Source organism: Branchiostoma belcheri, unplaced genomic scaffold (assembly GCF_001625305.1).
Source record: "Branchiostoma belcheri isolate BF01 breed outbred unplaced genomic scaffold, Haploidv18h27 scaffold17, whole genome shotgun sequence".
Classification (NCBI taxonomy): domain Eukaryota; kingdom Metazoa; phylum Chordata; class Leptocardii; order Amphioxiformes; family Branchiostomatidae; genus Branchiostoma; species Branchiostoma belcheri.
In genome coordinates this window covers 3,158,863-3,183,195 of record NW_017803157.1, presented here as the reverse complement: position 1 = coordinate 3,183,195, position 24,333 = coordinate 3,158,863, and the positions used below count along the sequence as shown (strand labels likewise).

General features: G+C 42.5%; 3 protein-coding genes across 3 annotated transcripts; 2 read left to right on the top strand and 1 right to left on the bottom strand.

Moving 5' to 3' along the window:
* Positions 1-6,272: 6,272 nt before the first annotated feature.
* LOC109466618 lies at positions 6,273-14,816 on the top strand. Its single transcript, XM_019764349.1, has 4 exons — positions 6,273-6,870; positions 7,329-7,447; positions 12,527-12,670; positions 14,396-14,816. Exons 1-4 carry the CDS (start codon positions 6,273-6,275, stop codon positions 14,537-14,539), a joined length of 1,005 nt encoding a protein of 334 aa, XP_019619908.1. The 3' UTR covers positions 14,540-14,816.
* Positions 14,817-18,234: 3,418 nt separating this feature from the next.
* On the bottom strand, positions 18,235-18,837 carry LOC109466617 (lysosome-associated membrane glycoprotein 1-like). Its single transcript, XM_019764348.1, has one exon. It carries the CDS (start codon positions 18,835-18,837, stop codon positions 18,235-18,237), a length of 603 nt encoding a protein of 200 aa, XP_019619907.1.
* A 3,227-nt stretch (positions 18,838-22,064) lies between these two features.
* LOC109466616 (lysosome-associated membrane glycoprotein 1-like) lies at positions 22,065-23,740 on the top strand. The gene has a single exon (XM_019764347.1). The coding sequence runs from the start codon at positions 22,118-22,120 to the stop codon at positions 23,738-23,740; it is 1,623 nt and encodes a 540-aa protein (XP_019619906.1). The 5' UTR covers positions 22,065-22,117.
* The last annotated feature ends 593 nt before the right edge of the window (positions 23,741-24,333 follow it).

The following is a 24,333-nucleotide window of genomic DNA, read 5'->3' as shown; positions in this document are numbered from 1 at the left end:
TAAATGCATTCGTAGGGCGTCATATTTTGGCACCTCCACTTTCTGAATAATAGCACATAATATACGCAATGGAGTAGGGTTGACTCAACTTATATACTTTGTAGACCAGAAAGTGGTGTCTTACTCGTTGTGTTGGAATAAAGTTCAAGATTTTACCTTGATTACTACCAACACAGATAATAAATGACGAGAAAATGTACCTTTTGCATAGTCTTAATGTTACATATTGTAGTAAAAAGTTTTTTCCAACACACAGTTTACAGAGAGATCAAATTTTTAGCGACCACTGTCGCCTTCATCAGGATAATTAATGACCAATATCTTCACAGCGTGATGAAGGCGACAGTGGTCGCTGAAAATTTGATCTCTCTGTAAACTGTGTGTTGGAATAAAGTTAAACTTTTTACTATGATTACTACCAACACAGATGAATTTTCATGGATACATATTGTAGCTTAAAGTCGTAAAAATGTACACCCACTTGGTTCATGTTTCATCACAATTTTCGTGACAAACATCCCAGAGAGCCAATTAGACATGCTTGATGCACGTTTTTACGGCCATTTCTTTCATTACGTTTTTGTAGGTTTCCGATGTCGTATGGGCGTATCTACAGGTGGCCATATCAGCCCACTGATACTGTAATATCGTACTGGGTATATATTTTCCTGTCATAAATCGTAAAACCCTGTTAACGTGAGAGCTAAAGTGGATGTGGTCGTCACTTTAGTTTGTCCCATAAAGTTTAATACGTCTCTCTCCCTCCTCACGTGGGTGTGCATTATTATAGAGGCGACAAAATATAACCAAAATTGTGGTCTATAAAAGTTCTATGTCCATGCAAAGATGAATGACGTTTTGTAAAAGACAGTCGCAACATGTGGAATACAGATGGATTTGCTGTGTCCAACTGCGTGTCGAAGTTTGCTAAGTTTTTTTATACAGTCCCTGCCACACATTCAGAACCTTGTAAGCGAATGCATCACTGGATATTTCCCAACATAGAATAACACCATAGGAGGCACAACATTTCTAGCCTATATCAATTCTATGCCGTTTTATACAAGAGCTTCTTCAAGGCAATGCGGTACGTATTTCCTCAAACACCATCCGACCAAGGTTGGATGAAATTCGGGAGGAGTCTGACCGGATTTATAGCCTCCACCAGGCCATTCTACGGGAATACGGATCGTAGAATTCGACAAAAAAGGAGAGTAAAATTGGCCAAAGAAGTCCGGCCGAAGCCAGTCAAAACTACAAGGCGGCCAAACTCCCTGGCAAATATTCTCCCTATGTATAGCCAGCGTAGTTAGTCTGGTAGAGACTACCGGATTTAGGCCATGCCTACCCTTTTATACGAATCGAATCAATTTGAATTGAAAGATCACGTCCCGATCCACTTTCAAACCTCAGCCAACCACCAGCCAACCACCAGCCAACCATGGCCGAACCTCCCATCCACACCCGGTTGATGGAAACATTTAGAAACATTCGGCTGGCGCAGCAAAACAGTTGCCGACCACCAGCCGACCTTGCCCCCAACCTACTCCTAACCATGGTTGGGGGGAGTTCGGCAGTGTTGGGGAGGCCATATTTGGCTATATGTGACAGAGGCTTAAAGATATCTGTCATTATTGCAACACACATACAGCACTACTCATTGGTAGTAGCGTTACTACTGTCTGTACATGTATGTGTAAATGTTATGGCATGTAACACTTATGTACACCATAGAGTATGGCGCCATTGAAAATGCTACGGATCGTTACACATGCCTCTCTACCCTACCCTTGTCATTGATGCAGTGACGGCAGGATAGAGTTAGGTATAAAAACCTATACGCTGTGCCAGATGGCTTAACGTTACTTTCAACAAGTCTAGCGTTACAAATGCTAGCCAAATAGGATAGATAGCGACACAGCGATTTACTGTTGAGGTGGCGGCGCGGTATTATTCGGCTGTCACCGTATTCTGCTCTTCCACAGCCTGATACAGCCCACGTAATCCGTACTAATGTCAGATAGGGCAGAATGTATGACGCTGCATATCGTGATGAATTGGTCATACATTAAACATGAGGGGTAAGGTAAGGCGAGCGGGCGGGCACACGGTAGCTTGCGCGGCGGCTGTACTGATACTAGTGATAGCCGAACTCCCCTTACACCTAGCCAGAAAGGACGTTCAGAACACATGAATCTTTACCAGATAGACTTCTCTTCCAACAGACATGCCTGTCTGGAACACTGGTGAGTACGTATTAAGTTTTCCACAGATTCCTCTGTTTCTCGAATAGTGAGAAAATATGGTGGGTTACGAAATAGCTCGATAGGAGGAAGAAAATCGCTACAAGCAAGCTGCTATGTATGTAGAGTAAAACAAACATCATGATTCCAAGGGGAAATGCTGTATTGCCTTCAGCAATTTTTATACGAAATGCCTTAGAATTGATATAGGCTGGAAAACGCAGTATGATGAAGGTATTTGGTAATGCGTATTTCATGTTGGGATATACCCAGTGATGCTTTCGCTTGCTGAATATGCCTCTAAGTACCCAGGTTGGATGCCATCCAATTATTCGCCTTGTTAATGAACGTAAATCGTATGAAATGGCCCGCGCTCCCTTCGTTAGTTAAATAACGCGTGTATTAATTTAATGGCTTGGAATTAATGACAAGTGAATGCGCGAATATGCAAGGTAAACATCGTTACCCTATTCTCAGTCCAAACACGTTGTATAGTACTTTCGCGGCAGCATTTATCGTAGATTGGTACCTTTTGTTGAATTGAAAATCATCGTCTCTTGTGGGAATTTTTATGGGGCGAAGATTGCGGGGTTGGGATGGGTACAGGGTGTTATTTGTTTGCTTACAAAAATTGCAGTGAAAAAAGTATCAAGAGAAAAAAATGGCCCGTCATTCGATGCTGTTTTCTCCAGTGCACAGCAGCTACCGTTCTATGTGAAATCCAGTGCCTCGAAAGAAGAAGTCAAACCCAGCAAATCTAGTAACATGTATATTGTAGAATGTAGTATAATGTTAGACGCAGTCTCTCTTACCATTGTATTTTCTTTTGTTCCTACATGTTCTTTGTACTGGCAATTAGCCATTGGCTATGTATTTGCAATAAAGTTTTTATCATTATTAATTCTAAAAAGATAGTTTGCATGTTCTAGAGTCACAATAGACAAGTGGCTATCAATCTATCAATTTATTCCATCATCTACTCCAATGACGAATGGTTTTAATTTAAGTTTTACTCCAATTTCGCTGATTGCTTCATAATGGTAAGGTTGTTGACTCCCGTGCATGTTATTACTAGGACGTAATTAATGAGCATTTTCTGTTAATGTTCAGAAATATTGATAACAAGGTTTCCCTGAAGTCTCACAGGGCCATATTCTCGGAGAAATTAGATTTTATGACCGTAGCATTCATCAATATTAAGAGTAGTCTAATGAGTCAGCGATACGGCCCCGGGCGTTTTTATACGGGGGATACATTACAGCTTTCATAGTTCCCATCTATGGGTTTTTATAGGTCTTGCCTTTTTACTGGGTTTGTTTGTTTGTTTATTGTTTGTTTATTAGATCTCCATTAGATTTACATGAAATCTATTCTTCCTGGAGTCACAAAATTACACTGAAACAAATGTACAGAACAGAACAAAACAAATGTACATGAAAGTAAAACCAACATAACAAAAGGTGTGAGTCTTAATCAAAAAAATAACATAACGCACACAACATTAACTGAAATCTGAACTTAAGTGAAAGGGGAGAGGTGTCGTTTTTCGAGCGTGCATAACTTGACAGCCTTTGTAAAGCACCAAAGCTTCGCCAAATTCTGTTAGGGATGAAACATCGCATTGCCTCCGGCTTATCAGTCATTTCCACATGTGGTTCCTAATGCAGTGTGGAAAATTAATGTTCACACAGCGAGCCGCGAGGCTTCGGTGGTAGGAACCTCCGACTCCTCACATAATCTCTGCTGTAAGGCTGTGTGTGTTTTTAAAAGTTTACCGAAGGAAAATATATTGTTTTTGCTATTTTTCCTCTTCTTCTTCTCTAAACCAATAAGGTCAATGACCTGAACCAGACGTCTGTCACCATGGTAACTAGTGTTGGGTTACATCATGTTGCAATTTTATAGCAGGAGGGATTTAGCCTCTTGTCACCATATATATGAATGTGTTTGAGTAAGAATTAATAGAGCAGGCCATCTGTGAAGGTAAACAGTATTGTAAACAGATTGTGCTACGCTTACTGTCAACTATAACAGCATCCATTTGTCACCGAAAAATAAACAATGAATCAGAGCCTTGTCTCCCCTTTTCATATTTATCTGCCATCAACGTTCCGGCATGGCAACAGACGTCTTTGTCCAATATCGGCATGTTGATCACTGTCAGAGGGCAACAAAATATTTTTTTTTTCCAAATCAGGTGAAAATTAATGCGCGCGCTGATGCCATCCATAAAAATTACTTGCTGTGGCCTAATCTCCGCTGTTAAGGCTGCGTGTTTTTATTTTATTTTATGGTCCAGACACAGAAGCCTGTCCGCCTCTGACAGCGTTTCCGAACTCGGACTTGTAAATGGCGTTGATCTCGTAAACGACTCGTCCCAAATTACGGCGATAATTACCGTGGCAGGACTCAATGGAGGTAATAATGTGAACCTCTCGTTTCGGCCCGATAAACAACGTTGGTAAGTAAGGCCTAGGAAAAAAAACGTTGTGTTTCCTGTTTCAGTCCTGAGGGATTATCTTTTTTTTCCTTTTTTTTTTAGACTTCAGTGATATCTGTATAGGAGTCAGGGGTCCAACTTATACAGTACAGTTTAACAAAGTAAAACTTGCATGCGGACACTTTTTATTTTCAATATCAATGTTAGAAAACCAACTGTACAACGCTTTGTCAGTAGCACTAGTATAGCATGGAGCGTCATGGAGCTAGAAAAGGTTAACCAGCTCGAAAAATGTATATCCCTTGCAGGCGTCCACCCCCCCCCCCAAATAGAAGTCTAGGGTAGGCAGGTTTTTCTAGGGTCGGTCGGGAAACAGGAAACACAACATTTTTTCCTAGGCCCATATGCCACACGCTGATTGATTTTTGACCTCCGTGAGATATTGACATTTGATACTGCAGTATGAATCTTTCTAAGGCATTGAGCTTGAGGAAATATTAGGTAATAAATGTACCTCACATGCTGAAGCTGATTCATGCACAGTGGCAATGATATATTGGCCTGCCATTACAATGTGGCTTGCCATTGCAACCTACAGGGGGTGTCGCTGGAAGACAGACGGAAAATGTCCAGACTGTGCATGATGTACAAAATGACAACAAACTGGTGGACGTACCAATAACTAATCCAGTCCAGAACACCAGCCGACCAAGATTGGCTGAAGTTCGGGAGCAGTCTGACCAGATTAAGACCTCACCTACCTTTCTATATGAATCAAATCGAATTTGAGTCAAATTTGACTTCAGGAATATCCTCTCTTTCCCCCCGCAGATAGAGCTATCATGTGATCGACGATGCACCGAGACCCCCTGATGTTTAATCATCACGTGACCGAGCACGTCACCGAGCACCCGGATGTGTCATGGCCGCCACCCCTGGCCACGACCTTGGCCACAGTAGAGAGGCCCAGTCGTCCGACCTTGGACATCTTTGGGGGAAGATGTCAGCCTCTTAACCCCAGGAGCCTCATCATAAGGTTTGTTGGTCAGGTTTTGATGACTATCAAAATGCAAAAATAAGTAAACAAATAAGGAAGTTTATTTTGCACTAACTTCATGCCCGGAGGCTAATTGCAACATGACAATTGATTATTCTATTCAGAATACAATCTTAACTTTTTTGGTTTGACTTTTTGGAAGCTGTGGCAGCCGACGTGTCCCACAAGCGAAATATTAGGAAGATTCAAATGTATCTGGAACTCAATGGTGAGTTAACTGTATCATAAATGTAGCGAGGAAGGCTCTGGGTGAGGGAATTCCCTAACCACAAACCACAAAACGTCAGACACAGGAAGTAAGGTCCTAGAAAAATCAAAACGTTAACGTTGGTCGTGACTCTAGCCAAAGGGAAAATACATATTATATAGACGTAAAAAAGAAACATTAGGTATGTAGTTTCAAGTGCTACCAACTGACTAGTCCAATGGGTCACGAACCTTTTAGCCTAGTGGCTGTATGTCCGCCAGGAATTTTCGTGTTTCTACCCGCCCGTAGTGTTGCAGTATGTGAAAATTTCCGATTTCTTGTTGGATGTTTCAATACTGTTATTCTTCTGATCGTTCCAGCACCCCGGAGACAGAGGACGTGCCGTTGACCAACATCGGCAGCCTGACACCTCTGAAGGAACAGAACGAGCGGGACAGCGGGTTCCCCTCCGAGTCCGACATCTCTCTGTCGTCCTGCGCCACTCCGCTGTACCCTGGCATCTCTCCATCCTCCAGCACTGCTCCTCTTCTCGGGGACTTCTCAAGGTCATCCACCTGTCAATCACTGGGAGAATGCCTCTCAAGGTCGTCCAGTTCCACGCCTCTGATTGGCGGAGAGAGCGCGTCGAGAGTCGCGCCGCTATTGGGAGAGGTCGCGCCTCGGTCGGCGAACTCCGACTGCGACATCGCGACGACCGCGCAGGACAAGTCGTGTTTGCTGCCGAAGTCGTCTAGTACGACTCCCCTGTTGACGGATCTAGATCGGGACGATTCGGGATACTCTCTTGACTGCCAGCAGACATATCACAGCCAAACGTCTTCGTGTAAAGGTGCACAGGTGAACCTCGGACAGTCGGCGTCCTGCGACGCCATAGAGGAAACCTGCGGGAAGGAAGAGCCGACAGACTTCACAATACCTCCAGGTAAGATACAGATGTGCCTGAAGCCCCTGTTTATACACATAGCCAAATGTGGCCTCCCAAACTCCCCGTTGTCTAATCTCCGAGCAGATCTTTCGGTGAGGGTAAGACAGTGTCAAATTGGCCAGTCTGTATCCATTTGCCAGACAGTATCCATTTTCCCACCGAAGCTAATGGACACTCCTCTGGCCAATGGATACTGTCTGCCACCGTATGATCTGCTTGGAGATTACCGTTGTCCGGTTCGCCAAATAGATACAGGTTTCCTTTTGTTTCTGATATTCACGATAGCCACTTTAGAGGCTTAAGTACCCTGCCATTCATGTCTAAAACTCAGATGACTTTTGATACTTTTTTCTGGCATAATTCCATGTTATAAGATGCCAAGGCAACCAAGCCGCCCTATTACTAGTACTGTCCTTTGCTATACACACCATCTGTTTCTGCCCCCCCTCCCCCAGACTTCGAGCGAGTGTACGAGGAGTGGCAGGGCTCTGGAGGCGCCCCCCAGCGGGAGTACGTCAACAACGGCTTCGACAAGGTTTACGACCAGGTATATGACATCAGCAGTATCGTCACGGTTAGTGAGGACGTCATATACTGTAATTCCTGATTTTTTCACTGCACTGTTATGTTGACTGTTTTCACTGTCACTTCTGTACCGTGATCTTATCATTACAGTTACCAACTTTTCTTTTTCCTGCACCTGTCGCCACCGTGAATATATAGTTCCGTGGTCAGCATGAAAGTTCATCTGAGTTGGTCAGCATGAAAGTTCATCCGAGTGCTGCATATACGTATACAAGGCCAGGGCGAGTAGGATATTATTGTGAAAGAGACAACCTACTATCATCTTATTTTTCCGATTGTACCAAGAATATTTCTGTTTAATAGCGTGTACCATTGAATCCGAAATGTTCGTTGTCATTCTGGCCCATTTATTCATTTCTTGGGCCCTTTTCAATTTGCTCTGAGGCGTATAGAAACACATTAGTACTGTTTCGTCCTTCCCGTCCGCCCATGCACATAATTTATCTCCCAGATGCAGAAGTATGTAAGTTATAAGTTGTAAGACTGGGGGCTAATTCTGTTGGATACGTGAAAAGAAGCAGACATTCATCATATATTAGCCTGCAGGGTTTGGAACGAAGAAAACGGTGGTTGATGAATGTAGCGTATCTTCGGTAGTCCCGCCTGGGGCGAATACTGACTTTTACCCTTTCCTGGCATCTTATCACAAAATAAAAGCTGACATTTACTCAGTATGGCTTCATTTCCAAAGGAAAAAGGTGCGACGTACAATCCTACATCGCTGTCTCATAATTCACTGCGCTACTCGGATATGTTCCGAATTTCTATGAAAGGGGTGCAAGTGTTACGGGAATGATAACAAACCTACGGTAAATGTCGCTGGAAGACAGACGTAGAATGTCCAGACTGTGCATGATGTCCAAAATTACTTAATATAAACTGGTGGACATACTACTAAGTATGTAATACCAGCCCAGAACATGAAACAGCCATGCCTTCAAGATTTCAGGTGATAAAAAAAATCGTATTTTCCAAGAACTATTTGAAATCGTAGAGTGGAACTTGTTGTCACCACTGCACGAAATGTCGAATTCACCAATGGTAGTAATTGCCAGTAAAGTCTGGTGATATTTACTCTGTAGACCGTACTGGAACTAACATTAGTACCGTAGTAAATGAAACTACCGGACTTGAACTACCAGGATGGTTAAGTTTGGTACTATGTACCAAAGTAAGAATTACCCCACTTCACTGGCATTGACTACCATTGGTAAATTCTAATCTCCAAAGCAGATCCCTCTCGGTGGCAAAAAGACAGTATCAAATTGGCCAGGCAGTATCCATTAGCCAGAGAAGCTCCGCGGCCACCGACGGGTGGTGGGGATCAGGACAAAAAAACGGCCAGAAATAAAAAGGTAACGATTATTCCCCCACAACCTCTGCTTGGAGAGTAGTAAATTCGACTTTTCGAGCAGAGCACCAAGTTCAGATTTTCCATGCCGAACGAATTTTTCTGACGCGCGCCCGCTCCTCTAATTCCCCACAGCGTACATATACTTGACACAGGCATTGACACATGATCAAGTACGCTAGAAATCCTATGAATAACTTGTGGCGTCTGGAAAGAGTGATCTCGCCACGAGAGGTGCATTTTGCCTGTAAGGCCACACCAAGTAAATTTTATGGATGACGTCCACGCGCGCATTGATTTTGGCATGTTCCTTGAAAAAAAACAAGAAATTCCGCTTCCTGTAACTATGACCAAAGAGTCACGACAGTGCCCCAAATCGTCAGATTGACGAGAAACCCGTAACGCGAAAACAGGACAGGGCGACAACTGCTGTTCCACCTGATTTATTACTGTTTTGATGATGAATAAAAGACTTCTTGCTTGTTACACTGTGTCACCTCATTCAATTTGTGTCCTAACATTTGTCGTCTCTTAGTATATTTCTAATTTAGGCATCTTGTTTTTAGGGCCCTTCTTGTTTTTTTTTCGCCCACTCGCATTAGATTTAGGGTCTCCAAAGGACGTCATCCATAAAATTTACTTGGTGTGGCCTAAAGAGCGCCGCGTATCTTGATGTGAGAATTGCCGGGTTGATGGATTTGTTGCTGGCCGAGAGGGGATTAGCGTTTGATCTCGCGCCTCTGATCAGATACATCCTTGAAAGCCCGCTAAAATTGCATACATCTATCACGACACACCACGCAAATACAGTAATAAGAAGAACTTTATTGCACGACAATTGCACATGGTACAATGTATGGCAAACTACATAAAGAGAGTAACAACAATAAAATAAGTGTGTTGAATAAGACCTAATGTCGAATAAAACCTAACATATCTATATCATAATCATTCAAATAATAAGGGATATAGTCTTTGATAAAGTGTTACAGTCGAGTGGGCTAATCACAAGTTTCGGTATTTTTTCTAATAGCAAAGCATTCCTTTATATATATATACTTTTTTTGCGTTGTGGGGACCATTACATGTAAAGATATATTCAAATCTGTCTCCAACATCGAGACTCTTAAAATCTTATATATTAGTGTCCTCTCACATCGCCTCTTTAGTGTGTAAAGGCTCAATGCATCTTGTTGGTGCAAATTTGGAAAACGATACCCCCAGAGTGAATACGATTTGTTTACTCTCCTAGCAGAGACTTAGGTATCGGCTTATTTTTGACGTATTCTTGGCATTTGTATCAGCAATTACAGCTTTATGTTGTATCATTAGTGTCCTCAGATCGCCTGTTTAGTGTGTAAAAGGCTCAGTTCAAAATCTTGTTATTGCTTCCCTGTCACAAACTTAGCAAATAATACAAACGATGACCCCAGGTACAGTGAATACAAGCAGAGGTTTAGGTTTCGGCTTGTTTTTGACCTGTTGTCAGCCATTTTTATCACACTTTCTTTTTTGTACCGGTCTTTTTTTCGCTAGGTAACTGCCTGGCAAATGGATTTTAATTTGCTGTTTTGACGATAAATACTCATGAAGTATAAAGGAAATAATAGAATAAAGTTTCCAGTATGATCTTAAATATTCTTAGTGCAGGTAGAATTTGTCTGGTGCAGGATATGTATGCAGAAAGAGTGTTTGAGGCCCGGATGAATGACTTTTATCTTCTATACCCGCTAGAAGAAGCGAGATGAAAAACATCATCCCAAGTCCAATAATCCACCCGTCAAGTGTGGGTTTGCTGCCGACACTAACCTTTACCTTTCCCGTTTCGAAATAACACCGCCTCAGACATTTAGAGATTGGCACACTCGAGTATATAAGGACACAGCAAGTAAATGTAATGGATGACACCCTCTGCAGACTCCAAATCTAATGCGATAGGAAGAAAAAACAAACAAGGTGGGTCAAAAAACAAGGTTCCTACATTTTCAAATTTTGACATCATAAACCTTGTTAAACAAGAAATGATACCTATATTGTGCTAAGTTTACTGCCAACTATTACAAAATCCATTTCTCACGGAAAAACTATGAAAAATAATTTCAATCATTGTACAAATGGTTTTGATTCAGTCGGAAGATCACATATACACAGCCAACAAATATCTTTCTCCACTTTCGGCATGTTGTCCACTGTCAGAGGGCGACAAATTTCTTGTTTTTTTTTCCCCAAAATCAGGCGAAAATTAATGCATGCGCTGATGTCATCCATAAAATTACTTGCTGTGGCCTTAAGGTGAAGCTAACGCGGCGCGCACAGGTAAAATGTGTCTGTGAAAGTTTGATTGCACAGCTCGCAGCTAGAGCTAAGCTCCGTATCCACCTCAAATGTCAATTCGTGTCCTGCATGCAATACAGTAATTCTGAGGCTTAATTCAAACACCACTACAATAGATGACACTTGGCAGGGCACTACAGCTACTGTGTACAAGATAGCGGTGCTGGAATAAACTAATTTGCTGAAGTACTGTACTGTACTTTACCTTTATGGATTAGGCCTTTGTAACTTGTATAACACATATATCTGCAACCAAACCACGTACGGTTGACCTGATTAGTTTGGTTACAGGCACAGGCCATACATGTATCAAGACTAAAATACACCTTGGATTTGGAATGTCAGTACAGACATCAAATACGGCATTGTATCTTAGCCCTTGTCCTGCTGTGCGCAACATATGTTGCGCGGCACATTCAGTACCATCTATATAACACCCTGCATAGGTACGATTTGGGGCTACTTCTCGTGCAACGGATTACACCGCTGCGAAACGCAACGAATACGGAAGTAACTATGCCACTGCAGGGCAAAAAAAAATTGTTTTTTTTTATCTAATTAAGACATGAAAATATTGAAAAATATTGTGCCAGGAATGCCAGCAGGACAAGGGTTAGGCTGTATGTTGAAAACAACTGTGTTTTTAAAAATTCACGATTGGCGATCAAAGATGGTGGTTAGCTTGAATATGTATGGCATCATTTTATGGCATGGTCGAGCGTGGTTGGCAGTGAAATTTGACTCAAATTTAACTCAAATTCTATTCTAGTCGAAATGTATGCCTGTTTTAAATCTGGACAGACTGCTCCCGAACTTCAGCCAACCTTAGTTGTTTTTTTGGTTGCTAGTCGGGGGAAGGTTCTGAATGTGTGACAGGGGCTTAAGGTTCCCCATTGTTGACTGCTGTCTGTGACTGTATATGTCCACGTCACCCAGGCTAGTGTTCACCGTTATCGTGGCGATAGTAAAACTAGCGTTACTAGCGTTTCTCTCAGGATGTGGAGAGGACATCTCAGCCCGGTAGATACTGACTAACGCTGAACAGAGTTATCTATTTCAGCATGAAAGTTCATCTGAGTTGGTAAATTACATTATTAAAAATTTAAACTGTTCTCCAACTCATAAATTTCACCTACCGAAATTTTCGACTGCATCACTCAGTCTTCCTCAGCTATCTATTAACTACTGTATAAACGCTGTGTGTATCGTGTGTGTCCATACAGGTTGAGAGAGGCGGCACGTTACCCCGATGGTAAACTGTTACTAGTGTTTCTCTCAGGATGTGGAGAGGACATCTCAGTCCAGTAAATACTGACTAACGCTGAACATAGTTACGTTTATCAACTACTGTAAACGCTGTGTGTATCGTCTGTGTCCCCACAGGTGGAGAGAGGCGGCACGTTACCCCGAGACCCTAGCACAGTCTTCCACCAGGGCCTTCCCCCGGACTACATGGGCATGTCCGTCTTCTCCACCATTTGTTGTTTCGCACCTCTCGGAATAGCGGCGCTCTACTTTTCTCTCGAAGTGAGTATCAAAGGCATGCTCATAAATCTGAATTTCTACACAAGCTCTCTAGTGGCACTGATGAAAGGTAGCGGATGCTACCTGAAACGTCTGACCGTTTCCAACATCATATCCCATTGCTTGATTAACTGTTTTTAGCGTATCTTATTACCTGCACCGACGTACCAAAGGCATGCTATGCAGTTTCAGGGTGGCAAAACAAAATATTCTGGATGAGGAAGTCCGTCTGATATCGACATTTATTGCCATTTCCTAGGACATTTTTTGCCACCCTTTCATACTTGAAGCGTTTGAAATAACCTCCAAAAAAACTACGTGAGTAGTGCCAATTAAGTCACTAAAAGTCTAAATACTTCCTAGAGCATTGAAATCACCGAAGTTTCCCGCCTAGCACGGAGTCGTTTACGTTTTACAATAACTAGTGAGAGGGATTGTTGTTACCGACGATTGACGGCGGGACGCTTCGTTTTATAGACTCGAAAGAACATCGAACATAAATGTTTACGGTTGTTTCCCATTTCCTCTGCGTGTGCAAGATACGGTTAGCTTGAGGAATGAATCCCCTCTACTATATACTGCATACTTCTCAATGGATGGATCCTCTACTGTAGTATCTTCTAAGGGACGACTGCGTATGCGAGATGTTGGTTAGCTTTGGAACGAATCCTCTGTACTATATATATAGTGAGAACATTGTTGTTAGCTACGATTGACGGCTGGACGCTTCGTTTTATAGACTCGAAAAAACATCGAACATGAAGGTTTACGGTTGTTTCCCATTTTCTCGATCATACACGACTTCTCCCATTGGCACCCAGCCCGCCCACACAGGCAGAAACACGTAACATTAACGCGAGAAAGGCGATTAGCGAGATAGGATGTCTTTTGATGAGGAAGCAGAAACGAGTCAATGAAGCCCTGTCGTCAATTAGGTGCCGGTAAAGGTCATTAACTAAAACACCTCGTCTATTTATAACAGGCTGTTGAATTCATCAACAGATCATCCTGTCAAAGCACGTACCGTGCAGAATACTGATGAACAGCGCTTTTTCTTATCACACTGTAGTTCTGAGTTTACTGGCAACGTTGTCAGGGTGTTTTGTGGAGATACATTGCATCCATACTAAACACTTTATCAAAAGAAGCACAAAGTTCGTGCTTTTAATAGTCCCTGGCAAAATAATCTTAAAGCGTTTGATAGCTTGAGCATGCTTCTATATCATTTTCAGAGAATGACATAATCTCCAAGCAAATCTTTTGGTGGCTGTGACAGTATCAAATGGGCCAGGCAGTATCCATTTACCATGCAGATACCATTTGGCCGGCGTAAAAGATACCGGTACAAAAAGGAAAGTATAAAAACGCATAAAACACATACGAGTAAACAAAAGAAAGTCCGATATAAATGTCTAACAACACGTAAGAAAAATAAGCCAAAGCCAAAACCTCTGCTTGGAGAGTAAGAATGATGTGATATGTTTGTGTTTGCTTAGATATAGTTTTTGCCATAGTTACTAGATTGCACGCCGATAAAGGTTAGACCTCCGGGTATTAAGATACGCCAAAAAGCAGTTACTCAAGCAAGTGGACACATCACACATCCTTGAGTAACTGCTTTGTTGGCGTAACTAGATTACAGATTACGGTTTTGTTAAGAATGTTTTATTAACAAAAGTTGAACTAAGATTCTACTAATAATTTTGATGCTGTTTTATTTTTTGCCAGACGAGCAGCTCAATAATACTGGGTGACTACCACATGGCGAGCAAGACTTCCCGTCGTGCCCAGCTCCTGTCAATCATGGCCATCATCCTCGGAACGCTGGCCTACACGGTAGCCTTGGTTGTCGTGGCAACGCACATGACCTGACCAATGGCAGCACATGTAACAAAGTTATCTTATGACCTGACCAATGGCAACACATATAACAAAGTTATCTTATAAACTGACCAATGGCAACACATATTACCTGACCAATGGCAACACATGTAACCTGACCAATGGCAACACATATAACCTGACCAATGACAACACACATGACCTGACCAATGGCAACACATATAACCTGACCAATGGCAACACATATAACCTGACCAATGGCAACACATTTAACCTGACCAATGGCAACACACATGACCTGACCTATGGCAACTCTCATGACCAGTGACCAATGGCAACACGAATATAACCTGCCCAATGGCAGCACACCTGACCTGACCAATGGCAACACACTTGACCTGACCAATGACAACACACATGACCTGCACCTGACCAATGTCAACACATATAACCTGACCAATGACAACACAGATGACATGACGAATGGCAACCCACATAACTTGACCAATGGCAACACACATGACCTGCACCTGACCAATGGCAACACATATAACCTGACCAATGACAACACAGATGACCTGACCAATGACAACACACATGACCTGGCCAATGGCAACACAATATCTGACCAATGGCAACACATATAACCTGACCAATGACAACACACATATTACCTGACCAATGGCAACAACATTACATACAGATCGGCCCTTGGTAGACAGGAGTAACTTTGACAATTGTGTTGTAAGCATGACCAAACCCTAAATGGTGCATGCAGACATTTTCAGGCAGCACGTCATTTGGATACGTGATTCTTGACTCTTGAGAATACTGAATCATCTTCATCACAAGAAATCATATTGCGGAAGTCGTCCTGGCTATTGAAAGAAGATAAAGAACTGAACAATGGTTTTACTTCAACAAATGAGATACTTGAAACTCTTATCTGAAGTGAGGACAATGTGTACATATCTGCATGTGTACAGACTCTTATAATTATTATCGTAACTAAAAATAAGCGTCGCTCCAGGCTGTCGTATCATTGCTGTTGTATATGCGATAAACTGGTAGGTAGCATATATTACACGTTTATCCATGACATGATACGACATGAATAACAGATCATAGATCCTTTTAATTCAGTCTTGAGAGAAAAATATGTGATACTTGTAGCGTGCATGTGTCTCTATCTTCAGCTTTGAAAGAAGCAACTTTTACTGCTCTAACTCTGACTATATCACTGCCCAAATGTACAAGTATCAGTTTTATCAAGCTCAGTTAATATGTAAATAATGTATAAACAGGTTCTTAAGAAGATTACAAGAAATTTATAATTACGATAAGCGGTCCAATTATTAAAAGTACGTACTATACATAACTCTACTACACGTAATTGGGAACAAAATTCCACAGGGAAAGTGAAGAATATGGTGATATAACGTAAAAACTAGCATGCGACATGGGACTATAGTTGTACAGTTGTATGTTTTACACAGACTTAGTGCATTATACATTCATTTGTTAATAAGTGGTTCGTATGGATTCATATTGATTGTCTTCTACTCCGTACATCTAATCTACTTTTCAGTAATATTAATTTCTATTCTAAGCTTATATTAAAACTATTACGCAAGGATACTTAAGCACTATGGCCCGAGAACACAAGGAAAATACTCAATCATGCTCGATAATCAAAATACCTGACCATGAAAGCATGTTAAGTCGGTGTGGGTACACTTTGCTTTTGTTTTCCTACATCTAGAATGTACATACATGTTAAAAAATTCATTTGCTATCGCGTAGATGCCTCGAGCGTTTATATGATGATTTCGTAAATTTAAGTGTCGATCAATAAAGGATGTCAAATGTACCTCTCACTTTTCTCTTGCGTCCTCGGCTAATCAGTCACCATCATCTTTCCTTCAACAGCTTTTCTTTACAAATACTTCTTATCGACCATTCATCTAAACCGTTGGTGTAAGTTGCCTGGAGTTGATTGATACACGAGTCCGGTGTTGTGAGTAGGTTCATCAGAGGTGTAATGACTTTCGTATCGATTTCCGTAAAGTCAGATACAATATAAGGCATGAATAGGCCGACATCATGTGTCTGGGATGTAGGATGGATGTACAGTGATCATTCATTGTATGTTACATGTCTGTTACATGTGTAGGGAGGTATTGTTTTGTGTGTGTGTGTGTGTGTGTGTGTGTGTGTGTGTGTGTGTGTGTGTGTGAGTGAGTGAGTGAGTGAGTGAGTGAGTGAGTGAGTGTATGTGTGTATGTGTGTGTAGGTGCGTGCGTGTGCGTGTGCGTGTGTGTGTGTGTGTGTTTGTGTTGTATGTATGTGTGTGTGTGTGTGTGTGTGTGTGTGTGTGTGTTTGTGTTGTATGTAGTGTGTATGTGTGTGTGTGTGTGTGTGTGTGCTTGTGTGCTCGTGTGTGTGAAACTCTTAAAAGTAATCTGTTTCTATCGGCCTAGTAGTGAATACATTGACGGAATAACATTCACGACATAGGCGAAATATGCATGGAATAGTAGAAATATTGCATGAAATAAGCGAAATATGCATGGAATAAGCGAAATATTGCATGAAATAAGCTAAATATGCATGGAATAAGCGAAATATGCATAGAATAAGCGAAATATGATAAGCGAAATATGCATGGAATAAGCGAAATATGCATGGAATAAGCCAAATATGCATGGAATGAGCGAAATACGCATGGAATAAGCAAAATATGCATAGAATACGCGAAATATGCATGAAATAAGCCAAATATGCATGGAATAAGCGAAATATGCATGGAATAAGCGAAATATGCATGGAATAAGCGAAATATGCATGGAATAAGCGAAATATTCATGGAATAAGCGAAATAGGCATGGAATAAGCGAAATAGGTATGGAATAAGCGAAATATGCATGGAATAAGTGAAATATGCATGGAATAAGCGATATATGCATGGAATAAGCGAAATATACATGGAATATCGAAGCGAAATCGGCCGGCTTGTTTTCCGTTTTAGCCCTGATCTTGTAAAAGCAAATGGTTCATTATTTACAGCCTGCTGCTTGCTACGTCTCCACGCGTCCTGCGGTGTTGGCGCCCTCTTCAGTACATTGGGCCCGCGAAGGGTCCCGCTAAAGACCAGGGGTTAACAGCTTTTCACGGCAACACGGCGTTCATAATTGAAAAGTCGAGTTCCCGCACCACTTCGGGGCAAAATATGCATGTCGGGCTATCTATCAACATAAGCCATAACGTTACATGGGGTGAGGTTGTGAACATTAAAACGGACAGGTTGCACCTGTGCCGAAGTTGCGCCCTGGCGAGGCAGGAAAACGACGGCAAAATTCAGGAAGTTAAACAACACATGATTAAGGTGCACAGACAGTAGCTAGCAAAATAGGGGAGCACATTTGGAGACAAGAGTCATTTTCAAGAATTATGACTTTTATTTCATAAGATATGCACAATTTTGATCGTTGAAGTTTACTTAGTATTTGGACCGGTGAAGTTTGTATCCCTCTCGCCACAAAAGCGCCACCTACATCGGCTACGTTTAACGGCAAGAAGCAGTACTCCAGTCAGAAGCTCTGAGAAGGTGTCTGATAGACATCAAAACGTAATTAACGAGGTAGGAAGAAGCCCTGCTTGTGTATAAGAAAATCCCAATATCCCATGTTCACCAACCCAGTACCTGATGAAATTATTTTTGGAAATCAGTCTGCAATATTTTCAAGAGGCCTGTACTTTGATTTCTGAGTCCGTCGTCCAATAACCCCAGCCACTGCAATCCCCACTGCTATCACCAACAGCACAACTCCGACAACTACGATCAGTATTTCATCCTTGCCGCCTTTGGAGTCACCTACACATTCCTCTGCCTGGGAAAAGTTTCCGGATTGCACGTCAAACGGCTGGACCTGAACTTGGTAGAACGCTACGGAAACGTTTTTGGTAAGAGCGACACTGATGACTTTAGAACACTTGTAAGAATGTCGGGCGTTTGTTGGGAAGAGATTGAGAGTCGTGTTTGAGATCTCTCGGGGTTTGTTCGGCGTTAGCGTGTCTGAGAAAATGGCGGGAACTTCCTCGAAGGAAAGGCGAGCGGCAGTCCCGCGATACGTGGTCACGTGGTCGTCGCCGCGTTCTCGCGAGAACGAGAGCGTCAGATTAAACATGGCGTCGTAGAACGTCAGGGTCAAGGTCGAATGCGAGTTTCCGCAAACTCCTGATACCTGGGCGTTTGGAGGCACGTCAAAAATGGCAGTCCCAAGCATATCACTCTCTTTGGTGTAGTTGATATGAAACCGTATGCCCATATTTGCCAGTAAACATTTCTCGCCTGACGTATTGTAAACAACGAAATGACCTTGTGTTACGGGAGGGTACACAGGCGATGAATATGGCGGCATCATTGAAGTAGTAATGACTGGTCTGGTGGTGTGGTTAGTAGGAAGTACTGTAGAGGCTGGACCAATAGAAGAGTAGTTACCGACAGTAGCTGGTGTAGTAACAGTACTAGTCACCGTGGTAGCATTTTCGATAGGGTACATGGTCACTGTCGTGGTGAGTGGCGGTTCGGTCGTACTGTGATGATCTCGCGAACACTCTCTAGCTTCCGAAAACTTCCCAAAACGGACTTCGAACGGCTGTACTTGGATGTAGTGAACGGTTAGGTTCGCAACTGTGCCGCCAGGATTCTGATTCAGAAAAAGGTTAAAGTCAGTCTTGCACAGATATGAATGGGGAAGCAGGACTCCAGACGATGTGTTCAGCCGCACGCCCATGCTGTAAGGGTACGCCGTCCCGTAGGCGTATTTTGCATCTGGGAAGATTTCAGGAGTTAGGGTATGGCTTGACATGATCTCCCACAGGTGAAAATGCTTCATAACGAGAGAATCCCGTCCGAAAGTCATGCCAAGTCCAAAGTTTCCACGGAAGACCCGACCTCTAGATTCGCAATTGGTGAAGTTCAGGTGAATGAACGAGTCAGGTCCAATACTAGGGCACTCACCGGTTACTCGACTTGTGGTAGGCAAGTCGTAGGACACGGTTGCGGTACTGTTGTCAGTCTTGGTGTACTGAACATGAAACGTGGCTGACAGGTCCAACAGAAGGCATGTTCTACCGTGGCCGTGTTTTTTCACCGCAAAGCGTCCTATTGCTGTTGACCCCGTGTTGTCAACTGGCGCTCCGTAACAACATTTGAAGATAACAAGGACTATCAAACGACCCACAGACATCGTCGGGTACTTTTTTGCTGTCTAACGCCGAAGTTCTATTGTCCTGCTTGCTATTAGTCCAGAAAGCCACAAGTAACTCTCCCTGTGTCCTCAAATACTTTCACTAGAACCTCGTGACGCAATAAGCATAGTCTCCAACGGACGTCTTTGCAGGCTGTAGAAATAGTAGAAATCTGCTTAAAAAGTATGTAGCTGGCCAGGAGAGTTAGTCGGCCATGGGGGGCCCAATTTGCAAATCGGATCCTCTATGGCCGACCAACTCCCCTGGCCAGTTACAATGTTCTTTTAAGCCGATTTATATTATTTATTTAGCCTGCAAAGGGGCCTGGTGGAGACTATAATCAGGGGACGATCATATGGATTACAAAGTCCGCGGAGATGGCAAACACATTTAAAGCAAGGGTCACTCGTACTGTACACTCTATCGGGTCAAAGTACGTCTTCGAAGGTTGGTCCAAAAGCGACCATGGCTTCTTTATTTTGCCCTGTATCCGTTCAGTGGTTTACCATAATGATCTTTATTGCTGTACTCTGTGTGGTTAACTCAACTGTGTCTGCTGACTCGTCGACCCACATAGGGCACTTCTCACTCAAGGAAAACGACAAGCCATGCTTCCTGCTCGACCTGTCGGCCACCTGTCACGTACAGGTACGTTCAACACGTAATTCCCTGTAACTGGACATTCCACTATATGTAGGACGAACAGATACAAAACTCTCCTATCCCTTACTTGGTATACGAGTTAGACGAGTGATTAGCCCATTGAACTGATGGCATGTAAATGTATTCACAGTAAGACAGAATGTATTTGCATTATGCCCTAATAATGATTAGTACATGCGTTTCTAGAAAATGAAGCAGTTATTATAAGTGTATTTTAATGTGTATAATTGATAATGTTTCTACTACTTTGTATGCAAATTAAAAAAAAACTGCTTGTAAATCCAACAACATTCAGGCTATTTGTAAGACTGCTGGATTGATAAAGTTTCATTCATTCATTCATTCATTCATTCATTCATTCATTCATTCATTCATTCATTCATTCATTTCCTTTCCTTTCTTTATTCCTCCACGTTGGGAGAGCCATGGTCGTTAAAATACAGGGATATTACAGTTTAAAAATAGTTTGTTTTTTCACACAGACACATGATTAAATATAAATAATGGATATCGTCTATTCTATGGCGATCTGTCCATTTCTATTTCGTCTTTCTTAGGCATTACAGTTCTTTACTATTCCTGAGTGTTTAACACTCGACCGCTCTCTTTCTCTAAGTCCTAAATGTAAACACATACTGTCCACTCCTCCACAGGTGTTTCACTCTGTACTCTCTGTCTCTTTCTGTCTCTTTATCTCTTGTAAACGCACTGTCCACTCTTTCACAGGTGCTTTACTCTGTATCACTTCTGTCTTCTGTCTCCTTCTGTCTCTGCATCTCTTGTAAACACTATACACTCTTCCACAGGTGTTTCACTCTGCATCACTTCTGTCTTCTGTCTCTTCATTCATTCATTCATTCATTCATTCATTCATTCATTCATTCATTCATTCATTCATTCATTCATTCATTCATTCATTCATTCATTCATTCATTCATTCATTCATTCATTCATTCATTCATTCATTCATTCATTCATTCATTCATTCATTCATTCATTCATTCATTCCATACAGTACGAGAAGACAGACGGGAGTGTTGCCACAGTGTCCTACCCTGTCCCTACCTACAGCCAGGCTACCGGATTCTGCGCAACTGACGACCAATTCGACGAACTATCCCAGATTGAACTGAACTTCGGCGACCGCGTTCCAGGTAGCCCAATTTATACACAATTCGCTGACAAAACGAGAAAATGTAATACATTCCTGATGATACTACTATCAATAGAGTTAGATTAGTATACTAATTATTAGTATCTTTTACTATCATGAAAGTTCATCTATGTTGGAAGTTACATGTTTAATTTTTTGTGTTGGACCAAAAGTTTTAACTTTAAACATATTAGTATCTTTATTGTTATATATGAAAGTAGATCAGCTTCCTAGAACAGTTAGAATTGTCACCTCTTAGAACTGTTAGATATTGTTAACATCACCAACTATGTATGTACATTTTGCCATACGTAAACGTTGTACCCGTTTCTGTATCTGTATCAGTATAGCCCTTCGGCGTAACACACCAGCTTCGCAGGCACGCGGCGCGGCGGCAGCTAGCTATATCGCACCGAACGACTTGTTACACCCGTTACATCTGTTGTGCAATAAAGCTCTTCTTTTTCTTCTATGTTCTAGGGCACGGATTTGAAGGGACGTTTGCGTTGATACTAAAGTTTCAGCGGGACATCCCCCTTATGACACACTTCTGGCTAAACGAAGTGGTCAGCGTCCATACTCTGTTTCCCGGGCTGTTTCCTGATGCTAAGTTTGCCAACCAGGTAGTGACGACGTACAGACTTGCAAACCATCTCAACACCAGCGCCTTTCTGTCTCCACGTTCCTACCTGTGCAAGAAAGACGAGCTTTTCCCCTTGGATCAGTACGTTGAAGAGCTGCCGACAAATGTCACAATACACTACATTCATGTTCAACCGTTTAAGGTTCGTGTTGGAGGCAAGTTTGCAGAAACAGAGGAATGCCCGCAGGACTTTCTAACTACAACAACAGAACCACCCTACCCGGTTACTACCGAATCACCGGTTATCCCGGTCGGCCATTTTGTTTTGCAAGACGACAAAGGTCAGACCTGTTTGTTAGCGAACTTTGGCGCCATGTTTCGCGTGGAGTACGACCTGACGTCACAGGGCATGATCCGCAACGCCATCTACGTTCTGCCAGCAAACTGCAGCGTGTCCGGCTTTTGCGGAGAAGAAGCTGTTCACGTAACATTGAGTTTTGACACAGCTTTTAATCTTAGCGCTTCTTTTTCGTCCGACGGTAAGGTGTTTAAGCTGGTGTCTTTGTCAGTAGGATACGTGAGAAGTCCCGACCACTTTCCAGATGCTATGTACCCAGATACAGGCGACATTGAAGAATTAACGAACTTAACGTTAGTGACAACCGATGTTGGGAAGTCGTATCTTTGCAAGGAGGCAGGAGTGATCAAGGTTGGTGCTAGTGTTGTGCTCGAAGTCTTGGAGTTACAAATCCAGCCTTTCGACGTGAAGAACGGGCGTTTTGGTGAAGCGAGCGAGTGTAACAATGACATTCCAACCACCAATGCAAGTTACACCGTTGTGCCAGCGTCCTCCGTTCTCCCGACCAACCCTACAACAAACATGCCGACACTACCGCCCCCTAGCGGCCCCACCGAGCCACTGCAGGGCAACTACACAGTGCACGATGCGGAGGGGAAAGTCTGCCTTCTCGCAGACTTTGGCCTTCAGCTCAGAATCAACTACACCCGACAGAACGGAAAGATTGCCACGGGTGTTGTCAATGTTCCAGTCAACGCTGAAGTTTCTGGTACATGTTCTAACACCCACTCGTCGCTGACTCTTTTATTCTACGACGAAACGTTCAATCTGACCATCTCCTTCGCGATGAGCAAGAACAAAGCTGGCTCAAAAACTTCTCACTGGACAGGCCTTCACCTCTCGTTTGAAGAAGCGCCCTCTATCTTCCCCGGAACGAAACGCATCAACGACCCTAGGCTCATATCTAACACTAGTCTCGATCTACTTACAACCAGTGCGGGTAAGTCGTACAAATGTAACGCAGACGTGAACACGACAATAACCAAGGACATGGCGATACTAGTACGACTCGTTCACGTGCAAGCTTTCGACGTAGAGTCTGGGCAGTTTTCAGCCTCAGAAGAATGTGTCCAAGATTCTAAGGGTTCGGTGGATAAAACTGCGATAACTGTTGTTGGGGTTATTCTGTTTATCATAGCCCTGTCTATAGCTGTCGTTGGTGTTGTCGGTAAGAGGAAAGCGCAAAAGATGTACGTTCGTCTGCCATCATTATTGGACTGATATGTTTACCTTGTAATCTTGCCTTTGTCTTGTAGCAAGTTACCATATTACAAACATAATAGATCACACACGGGCATTTAGTGGTTGACAAGCATAGATATGATACACCAAATAAAAGTTCACTGGGATACTTCATATACATGTACAAGTCTGCGTCGTCCTTTTTTTGTTGAGATACCTAGGTACAATATATAATAATAGCAGCATTATACATTGTTGTTTGTACATATACATGTAACGCACATGGATATCATGTACTCGTAGTTTATATGAATAAACTGATGATGAAAAAAAAAAAGAATAATTGATTCAGCAGACAGTAACAATTTGTCCAGGCCATACATGTATGTATAGTACCAGCATTAGCAGCCTTAGAACTTCGTCGTCTTGTATACGATTGAGTACTATCACCTTAGCCTCTACCAGGCTTCGGGAGGCGACTAGAAATGGTACAAACTGGTCAAATAGAGAGATAATATGCCAGGGGAGTTTATCTAACTACACTCACTAGCCGACCAACTAGTTATCTCTCTATTTGGCCAGTTTCTTCTATTTCCAGACGCCTCCTGAAGCCTGGTAGAGGCTACTATCAC

What these genes read in the sequence shown, in the direction of transcription:
- LOC109466618 (XM_019764349.1), top strand. Translation starts at nt 6,273, where the DNA reads ATGTTTCAATACTGTTATTCTTCTGATCGTTCCAGCACCCCGGAGACA. An exon ending in AGACTTCACAATACCTCCAG is followed by an intron (nt 6,871 to 7,328) that starts GTAAGATACAGA and finishes CCCCTCCCCCAG; the next exon opens with ACTTCGAGCGAGTGTACGAG. An exon ending in ACATCAGCAGTATCGTCACG is followed by an intron (nt 7,448 to 12,526) that starts GTTAGTGAGGAC and finishes GTGTCCCCACAG; the next exon opens with GTGGAGAGAGGCGGCACGTT.
- LOC109466617 (XM_019764348.1), bottom strand. Translation starts at nt 18,837, where the DNA reads ATGGGCATACGGTTTCATATCAACTACACCAAAGAGAGTGATATGCTT.
- LOC109466616 (XM_019764347.1), top strand. Translation starts at nt 22,118, where the DNA reads ATGACACACTTCTGGCTAAACGAAGTGGTCAGCGTCCATACTCTGTTT.